Genomic DNA, 10,216 nt, shown 5'->3' on the forward strand with positions numbered 1-10,216 from the left:
CAAATAAAAGTTTATTAGATTGCACAACAATGAGCACAACAATTGTGCAATATATTAGCTAGTTCACAAAAAGGACAGTGTTCGTTGTGGTCTTTTAATGCCATTAATGCATTTTATCAGTTCATTTCATCTGTGTATGAATCGCAGTTTTGTCAATAAGGAGCCATTTCTTGAGAAGTGAACTCATAAACTAAACAACATGAATTACAATAACAATAATAATAATAATAATGGATTGCATTTATACAGCACTTTTCGAGACCCTCAAAGCGCTTTATAATTCCACTATTCATTCACTCTCACACTCACACACTGGTGGAGGCAGCTACAGTTGTAGCCACAGCTGGGGCAGACTGACAGAAGCTGCCATATCGCCCATCGGCCCCTCTGGACAACACCAGTAGGCGGGAGGTGAAGTGTCTTGCCCAGGGACACAACGACCAGGACAGACAGAGCTGTCGTCCCACATTTAACTTAAACATATTTATTTTTTTATTTGCACTCAAAATGAATCAACTTTCAGCAAAACCCATAATTACAGTTCTGTGTTAAACAATTACAAAACTTTCAGATTCACACACACCACCACCACCAAACTCAGACATTAGAACAGTTATTTCTACTACTCAAACTACATTTCTTATTTATATATTAATCAAACTAATTCTGATTTATATTTGACCAAAAATGCTTTATTATTAGGAAATAAGAGAAAAGCATTTTTACTCACATAAGGCTGGATATTAAGACCTTTTAACCTCTCTGAGCTGTGTTGTGGAGGTGGCTAGTTGGAGGATTTCAATCTCTTTCTACTAATGCATAGCTTGGGAAACAAACAACGTGTGGGACTAATAAAGGTTATCTTATCTTATCTTATTGGAGAATTCATTAATGAAGCAGAACACGTGAAGTAGGCAGAATCTGGACTCATCGTTGAGAATAACTGTCCCCCACATGTTCAGGTTCAGTGGACATGTTGCTGACGTGCTCTTTTGGACCAAGCCCGTCCATATCAGTCAAACATAGCATGCTTGGAGAAGACACCGCTGCAGTAGTCCATACCCAAAAGTGCTGCTGATTAGGCCCCAATTAGCCATGTGACTCTCATCACCTGGAGTACCAGAAGCTCAAAAGATTCAATAACAGAAGAAGCTGTTTGGCTGTGTTTCATGGGCACAACCCACAAATGCATTTTCTTTATCAATTGTAATGGACTTGTTCTTATCACAACTGGTCATGGCTCAGATCCCTACATTTGTTGGTTTTGTATTAGAAATAGAAATACAACCATCAGTCACAAAACTGGAGGCACTAAAAAATGAAATAAATGTACTATTAAACACGGACTGTCTTTTACTAGGCCACCTGTCAAAGGGCAAAGGTAAACAATTCTTTATGTGAATGTGTTGGAAGCAGGGATTTACCTGCAGTGAATCTCAGAACTGGGCCATGGGCCAATGGAGAAAGCTGGTTTGGTCACCTGGTCGTGGTTTTTTCCTCTTCACTGAGGACTATACATTAGGACTAGGAGAGGATACGCTAGAACACTGCCTATAAGAAAAAATCAACCCATAAAGTTCTCGTGTCACGATATTCATGCTCGATGTTGAACTACCTGCAGCCCACATGTACCCCATCGAGGCAGGAGAATGCCCGATGGTAACAGAATATGACTAAGTGCAAAGTATTAACTTGACCTTCAAAATCCCCAGATCGCAGTTCAGTCTAGTCTGCAGGAAGAATGAGTCTGATCCACGAGGGCCCTGCCTATAAAATATCAGGATTTACAGGATCTGTAACACAGGGGACTCTCAGAAGTCTCGCAGAGTCGGGTCTCCCTGGCTCAGAGCTGTTTCAGCAGCCGGAGGAGCCACACAATTTTAGACGAGTAGTTTACAACTTTACAACAGTTTTATTCCAGAAGATGGCAACAGTGTTAAATCAATGGTTAAAACTGACTTATCCAAACATTTGTAATTTGGATCCATTTCTTCAATTAAAAAAAGGACAGTTTATTCAAATTGGAAGATGTAGCAAATAATAAACCCTTCATTTTACTTAACATCTCTTTACATTTTGTGTACTGCCTGTCTCATTCATTAATGTGTTGGTGAAACTGGTGATGAAGGTGTGTTTATTTGTTTTTAATGGTAGTAATTACTATCACTGGGAAAACTTTCCATTTCTTATTTTCTCAAAAACCTTTGAATTCAACACTTTATCTCACAATACCAAATACAACAGGAACTAAAATTCTACAATAAGGAAACTTGAAGTATGAAGTGAAGCACTCTGGAACATCGCTGCTGGCTGAAACAGAACAAACACAGGTGATAAGGCATGCGGAGTAAGAGTACAGTTCACATATGACCGTACGATGAAACACTGAGCTGCTGACGGTGAGGACGTCACTGCTGTCATCAGTTGTCCTCACAGCCGGGACGCTTCCTGTAGTTTTTAGTCATCATATTCCTGAAGGAGGTGAACTGGCACCTGGACTCTTCTACCTTCTTTTCTTTTTGCACCTCTTTCTTTTCCTCTCCTTGACCCATAGCTCCACTCGTGTCCTTCTCTTCACCTTTTTGTCCTTTCTCAGTTTTGGCTAGATGTTCTTCTGTTTTCCTTCCTTCTGCCTCTTCGTCCTCCTCCTCCTCCAGTAGGTGACTGAGATGCATTCCTGTCTCCTTTGCACTCACAAGAGAAAGCTGATCATTAGGTTGTTCCTTCGGCAGTTGCTTGGGTCTGAAGATCATCTTGTGCTGGAGGTCACAAGGGGAACTGCCTCTTGCCTCTTGCCCCAGGCTGGACAGGAACTGATAAGCCACCCTGCTATTTTCCTGATCGCTGCTCTCATTCACATCCTCCAGACTGTAATGTGTCCAGCGCTCAGGATGCACTAGGTAGTCTGGGACTAATCTCTTCTTTGGTGGTGTGGGACAGATGGATGATGGATGGCTTGTGTTTTGACTGTGAAGTGAGGATTCGTCTGCAACAGTGTTCTGATTTAGAGAGGAGAAAGTCTGCCTGCCAATACTGTCTAGGCAGTCAAAGATACTGTGGCTGCGGTCAGAGAAGGCTGAGGTCCCTCCACTCAGACTGAATGAACTCTGAGATATGGGAATAGCTGCTGGTGCACACACATCATCATCATCATCATCACTGTGGTCTAGGTCTGGGTCAAATGGAGCTCTGCTGGGTTGTTGTTCAGGCTCAGATTCATCACTGGCTGACAGCTGGTCGCCATCGTCACTGTTTATCATATCACCGTGCTGTCTGACATGCTTCTGATCACACATCTTGACACCAACACTCTGACGAGAACCTGATGAGGGAGAAAGGAACAGAGCTGTGCTATAAATAACCATCATAAGGCCAACATGGTTCAACTGTTGTTCCTCAAAGAACATTGCAAAATCAAAAAAAGCATTTCATGCTATTGTTTTGTAATTATATTTAAACTTGTTCTCTTGACGCTGCAGGGACTCCTGTTACAATGACAATAAGGATATACAGATTCTGGACAAGTCAAAACTGGATGACAATACTTTGTGTTTTCCACAAACTCTCCAAGTTTTCAAACTGTTTCAATGTCTCTGAGCTTCTTTACTGGAATACATCATTACAACGGTGGTAAAAAAAAACCCTACGATTGTACACTCGTGTCTGAAATCCAGCTGTGGCAGCCACAGCACACTACAAAAGAGGGGGTGAGAGGTGCACGACCGACTGAAGCACGTGACACAGGATGTGATGTCAAATTCAGCATGCAACACCCTCGACATGGCGATAATTATTAATGACAATATTTAAGTCATGCCACTAATACTGTAGAGTGAGCGTAAGCCATAATAATACACTGACCTTTATACTTAAGTGAGCACTCAAAGCGCTTTCTGCTGCAAGCCTCATTCAACCAATAACACACATTTCATGCAAGTGCTTCTGTTTACATCATATAGGCTTCCTTCATACTGCCATCATTAGCATCATTCCCAGCTCTATCTGTCAATGAACAGAGACACCACCCATCAATTAGTTTAAAAACAGGAATGTCTCAAAGAACTGGATGACCTCTAACTTTCTTCTTCCAAGTTCAGATCAAACGGAGATTACTGTACTCGGCCCTAAAAATCTTGGGAATATCAAACCAGATTCTTCCTCTGGAGAGCATTTCCTGCAGTAACACTGTGAGGAATCATGGAGTCATGTTTGACCAGGACATGTCCTTCTCACCTTCAGTACTCAAGTTAAACATTGCAATCAGTGGCTGACAAAGTGACTGCTATACATCCTTCACTTATTCGGGTAAAGAGTGGCACTAACATAAATTCTTTTTAAAGAGAGATGCGGCCAAGAGGACAACAGAAACTGTAACCGTAACCGGTATAGCTCTGACTTACTTTATATAACCTTTTTGCAAACCCTGTTCTCCACAGCCTATCTAACAATAGAAGTAAATGTACTGTACGTTGGAAACACAAAGAAACATCGAAAATTACTTTCTGGCACAGCGCTGCGCGGATCTCCCGGGTTACTGATTCTGCGCAGTCCCGGCTCCTGTCCAGCCAGCTAGCACGCTAATGCTAAGTGCTGTTGCGCTGCAGAGCAGCGATAAGAGAACTGCCGGGGATCATTCTCAAAAAACATTTCACCCTGTCAGTGGTTTACCTGACTACTGGCGCTAACACCGACCCGGTAGTTTACAACGACGCGTAAACATCGACTTCCTCTACGCTTGCGTCTCAGAAGCTGCTGCCCCCAGCGGCCACAAACTGTGGCTGCAAAAGGATCAGACGAGCCTCCCGCGATAAGTCTACACAGAAAAGCGCGTTTCGCCCGGGAAGCATCCTGACAAATACTATGCACCGCTTTATGTTTGGAAGGAGAGTGCGGTGGCTGCCTTTTTTGACATGGAGAAAGCTTATGATATATCGCGGAATGTTTTTAATAAAATTAAAGGAGATAGGAATTAATAGTTCAATGTTTTTTTTATATATATTTTTTACATGATCGGTGAATACAAGTAAGAACAGCACAAAGTGTTTCAGGGATTTGTTTTGTTTTCTGAGAATGGTTTCTCCCAGGAAAGTATAGAGAGTCCACATTCTGATCTATCATTATTACTGATAAGTTTGAACATTTGGAGAATGGATTGGGCTTTTCTGATGATGGCATAATCTGGAAGAGGGGTAAAATGTAACGTTTGCTTTTAAAAAGATAAAAGAAGAATTTAATAAGATAGAGGATTGGTCCTTTGCATTTGGATAAAACAAAAGCACATTTTTTAACAAGGAAAAACGTTTCTGGAAATCTGAACCTGCAAATTTACACTCATGACTTGAAAAGGTTAAAACAATTTACGTTTTTGGGAATATGGTTGTATGGAAAATTGACCTGGAAAGTACATATTCCAAAAATAATTTATAAATGTAAAAGAGTTTTAAATGTTATGAGGTGTCTGGTTGGGAGAGAGTATTTTAATAAGGTCAGTATTTGATTATGGCAGTACAGCATTTGGTTCAGCACAAGTTTCATTACTCAAAAAACTATAAAACATAGAGTATCAACATTAAGATTATTTATAGGTGCCATAAGAACAACTCCAACACCAAGAAAAACCACTTCAGCTGAGAATATGTTCTACATACTGGTTTAATTTAAATACCCATAATGAGGATCATCCATGTCAAGAGATTTTAAAACTACGTTGGGGAAAGGAAAAAGAAGCAATCAAGTCATTTTGGCTGCACAGTAGACAAGATTACAAGGGATTAATGTTAAGGGTCTGAACGGGATAATGGGAAGGGCCAAATGTACCACTGTCCAGTTGACTGTCTGTCCTTTGCCAATAATTTCAATAATTTTATACTTGTTTTGATACTGCAGATTTTAAAGAAAGGACAATGGACTGTGATGGCTGATGTAGCCCAGAGCACTACAATTCATCTGTCTGAGGAAATGGTTGGCAAATGTTTGTCTATGATTGAGCCATATAAAGCATTTTGAAAGCTTGTTAAGCACAGTTGAAGGGGAACTTAGGATCTTGATCAAACTGTTTTGGTTTGTATTAAATACTTGTATAGTTCCTAGAATACGGAAGACTAGTGTAATTAAGAAATAATTAAGACACTTCTCAACAGGCCAGGTTCCAAAGCCCTTAGTGAGTTTCGTCCAGTGGCCTTGACCCCTGTGCTTAATGTATGGAGCAAGTGGTTAATAAATAGCTCACCTCTTCAGTGGATCAGTGGGAAAAAGTCACAAAGGGCACAGGAAGTGCAATGTTGCTGATTTGACTTCTGCCTTCAATGCAATGAGGAAATACATTTTACTTCAGCGAGTATTTAAAGTGTGTGTGTGTGTGGGGGGGGGGGGGGGGGGATAATAACCTCATTTGTTGATTTATCTTTGCAAAAGATAAGAGCTTGTCCCAAATGCACAGGCAAGAATGCACATCAAAAGAATCCATATAAAGAATCCTGCAATCCATGTTGCAGGAAAATGAACTTTTGTTTTCAAGAAGAGGCAGTATAACATTATTGTTCTTTACGAAATATGAGAGAACTGTTACATAATTTACAAAACAACAAATTGCAGCTGGACATAAAGACGTTTTGGACAAATTTCTAGTTCAGATGTTCTTTTTTGTTGAGGTACTTAAGTTAATAGAGAGAATATAGTTTATAATTTTATTATTATATATTATAAATATATGGCTTGATGTATACTCAATCATCCAGGAAAGGAAATCCCAAAGGGTTGATTCTGTGTGTCTGGATGGAGCATTTTCAGTGGGAAACACGTTTCATCACTCATCCAAGTGACTTCTTCAGTCTCAGCTGACTGCAGGTTTCCCTATAACCATATCAACAGCACATTTACACATTGACTGAAACTACCACTGGCAAACAATAGGGTGTGAGGTCAGTCCTAGATATATATGTAGAAAGTTAGTATACCATTCACACTTCACTCCAGTTGGTGGAGGTACTGCACCAAAACGTTACTTGCTAACCGCCAATAAGAAGCCGAAGAAGTCCGCTCCAGTGTATATTAAAAACTCAGTGTTCAGTTCTTTTTTAATCAATTTAATCAAGGGACTCTGACACAGATAGTTGAGCATTGCTGAATTACTCTGAATTTTTTTTTTTTTTAAATCTGGCATTCGCAGAATCAGTTACAGATGTCATTCCCTCTTCACTCTTAAAAAATGGACAACCTATCTGTCTGGACCCTATAATGACATCAGTGTCCTCTTCATTAAAACAAAATAATTGCAACATACAGTCTGTATCACCATATTTTCCAAAACAGAGGACACTTGACCCAGTCATGAAGAACTTTAATGATACTGTTTGCTTAATGAAATTTTTAACACATTTAAACGTTGCCTTCATTTAAATATGTTAATTTAAATATGAAATTAAAAAATGGAATTATATAATGGTACAGAAATAAGGCCTCATCTGTATAAGAAAAATAGGTACGAGGGAATTTTTTTTGCAGTTCGTCTGAAAAGCTGCAGTTGTGCTTTGGCATTTTTTTTAAACATCAATAGGCGCTGATGCACGCAGTCTGTCCCGTCTGTGAGCGCAGAACAACCACAAAGCTGCTGCTCAGGGATGAAGTCACACATATGAGTCCTCTGTGGGAAAATCCGGACATTTTCATTAGTCTCGAAAATCCCCCCGGTTTTTTGCTGTTTCACCATTACACTGACATTTCCCAGTGCTGATATGTAAAACCATTAAAATACAAAAATACAAAATCACCAGACCTGGCATGTGTGCAAAATTTCATGAGTTTTTGAGCATGTTTAGGCCCTCAAAAAGGCCCTTGTTTTCCCTGAATAATAATAATAAGAAGAAGAAACGGAGCAGACACAATAGGGCCTTCGTACTCTCAGTGCTCGGGCCCTAATAATAATAATAATAATAATAATAATAATAATAATAATAATAATAATAATAATAATAATAATAATAATAATAATTATTATTATTATTATATTATTATTATTATTTATTATTATTATTATTATTTATTATTATTATTATTATTATTATAAGAATCATCAGGGCGGACGCTACTCCACACGTCTGCACTAGGGGGCGGACCATCCCGCAGCTGCCCTGTTGTGATTGGTTGAGACACTCCAAACCGGGATATTTTGAAAACAGGGTGGCTGCTGCTAGTTTTGTGACTGTTTTCCGAAGAGACGTTAGTGGCTTTTAGCCTAAACGTGCAGAAGAAAAGATTTTACAAGTTCTTTATGGAGCAGGATTCGTGGGATGCTGCGTGTCCGGGGAACGACGCGTCAGACGTGGTCGTGGTTAATCTGGACTTTGGTAACGGAGACACGGACAACGGCCCGGCCGATAAAGGCTACGGCGGGGCGGATATAAGTCGAGGTCAGCAGCAGTGATCATCCGCGTCCGCGTTGTAATCTTTTAAAACAGGAACCAGCTTGTAGGTTTCCTGCCGTGCATTTGACTGCTCTAGCACTGCTTAACTGACCCATGTGTGCTAATGACAGCGCATATGTGTTTGTAGCAGGCCTGTCACGTTAACACTGTTAGCTTTCATGTTTCGCTCACGCGACGCGTCCACGCAGACGGTTCTGCAACAGTGATGCAGATAAACGTGCACACATCGTGCTGTAGGCTGAACCTTCAACACTACTGTGGCACTAAGCTATGCTTACATTTTGAATGGCTCTTTCAGCCCTCTGTGCAAATGTACCACATGCTAGTATGCGCTCCAGCTGTTAGGTGTCGCAGATTAAGTGGTAACGCTCAAACAGATGTGTGGTAGACTTGCTTTTCAGGAGTCCCTACAAATAAACCAGGAAATAAACGCTGAATATTTCATTTATGAGGTTAATTGAAACACAGTCCGTCAGTCTTATTGCTTTTGACCAGTAAAATAGTCCATATGAACAAAGATTTTCCTCCATGGTGTTTCCGTCTTTAACAGCCTTGTTTAAAAACGAGGAGGAGAAGAAAGATGAAGATGGCAGTGATGACGACAGTGGAACATACTACTATAACACTGAAGCGTCGGGGACTGGGCTGCAGAGACGTGAGCCACCTTCAGGAGGAAGTTCAAGTCTTCCTGACACGTTCCAGACCAGCCACCTGTTGTTCTACGAGAGGTTCAAGGCCTACCAGGACTACATGCTCGGTAACCAACGTCTGCTAATATTAATAATCATAACTCTGAGAAATTAGACTGCTGATCTCAGTCCTTGTGTTCTTGTGTGTGTAGGAGACTGTAAGCCTTCAGAGGTGAAGGACTTCACAGCAGACTACCTGGAGAAGACGGTGGAGCCATGTGACTGGTTGGCTCTTTGGTCTACTGATATCTTTGATGTTCTGGTGGAGGTAACGTAATGCTTTCATTAACCTGTGATCACACAGTCTAGTCATAACGACGCTGTAAGGACTGCTTTCCATCCCTCTCTGATGACACGTGTGAAAGCGGAGTCTGCAGGGTGATGGCTGTAGCTGTGTACTCCACTCTGCATCATGTTTAGCTGCGTGCAGCAGTTTGCAATATTAGTTTGTTCAAAAACCATCTCAGCTTTGTCAGCTTTATCAAACACCGATTGCATCTTGAACTTGTGACATTGATGTTTGTGGCTCACACTGACTTGATGTCATTCATGACAGAATGTAGGCCAGCGAGTCCTTTACAGCAATGCCTACAAACGATGCTGGCTGCCGTTCAGCTGTAGTGGTTGTAGGCTGTCAGTGCGCCGTTTACCTCAGCTGTCAAAATGTCTGTTGTCCACATCATTTACTCTGGAGGGAACTGTAAGTGTGAAAGGAGTCGAGATGCATGGATCAGTCACTTTTGGCTCATGACAGAGATGTTGAGGATATTCTGAACTTTTCTGTCACTAAGTCTTGCCTGTTTTATTTTTGTGCAGTCTCTGTTAGGAGAAACGTTGCTTAAAGTGGATCTAACGTTGCCAGACTCTGACATGTAGTGAAAAAACTTTTATATTGTTTAAGAATGTAATCTAAGTGTTTATCAGAGGGAAAGTGTGATTTGTAGGACACTAGAGCCTGACATGCTGACATGATGTTAGCTTATGACCAGCTGGTCTTTATCTGGCTTGTAGTCAGCTGTCCTGAGACAGAAGGGCCAGATGTGTAATCTGCTGTGACAATTTCAGGAATAAACAAGCATGTTCATACATTGTCTAAGGAGCTTG

The 10,216-nt window shown here is 40.7% G+C and overlaps 2 protein-coding genes across 3 annotated transcripts in view; one reads left to right on the forward strand and one right to left on the reverse strand.

The window, feature by feature from the left end:
• Positions 1–451: 451 nt before the first annotated feature.
• Positions 452–4,796, reverse strand: tssc4 (tumor suppressing subtransferable candidate 4). 2 transcript variants are annotated; one of them, XM_042215378.1, is made up of 2 exons: positions 4,401–4,505; positions 452–3,322 (listed from the first exon to the last, which is right to left on the reverse strand). In XM_042215378.1, exon 2 carries the CDS (start codon positions 3,294–3,296, stop codon positions 2,421–2,423), a length of 876 nt encoding a protein of 291 aa, XP_042071312.1. In that variant the 5' UTR covers positions 3,297–3,322; positions 4,401–4,505; the 3' UTR covers positions 452–2,420. The 2 variants fall into 2 exon arrangements, with proteins under 2 accessions (XP_042071312.1, XP_005949877.1); XM_005949815.3 differs by lacking the exon at positions 4,401–4,505 and adding an exon at positions 4,669–4,796 and having other exon boundaries at positions 454–3,322.
• A 3,322-nt stretch (positions 4,797–8,118) lies between these two features.
• Positions 8,119–10,216, forward strand: part of LOC102308902 (SHC SH2-domain binding protein 1) — a gene marked incomplete at its 3' end in the record, with an annotated part of 5,896 nt that continues 3,798 nt past the window's right edge. The window contains 3 exon segments of the mRNA XM_042215380.1: positions 8,119–8,408; positions 8,974–9,180; positions 9,265–9,380. Of these exon segments, the coding sequence (XP_042071314.1) occupies positions 8,270–8,408; positions 8,974–9,180; positions 9,265–9,380 (462 nt within the window).

The sequence above is a fragment of the Haplochromis burtoni genome, unplaced genomic scaffold, assembly GCF_018398535.1.
Source record: "Haplochromis burtoni strain Fernald_Lab_line unplaced genomic scaffold, NCSU_Asbu1 Contig_710, whole genome shotgun sequence".
Taxonomy (NCBI): domain Eukaryota; kingdom Metazoa; phylum Chordata; class Actinopteri; order Cichliformes; family Cichlidae; genus Haplochromis; species Haplochromis burtoni.

Coding starts and splice junctions, on each gene's coding strand:
- tssc4 (XM_042215378.1), bottom strand. CDS start 3,296: ATGTGTGATCAGAAGCATGTCAGACAGCACGGTGATATGATAAACAGT.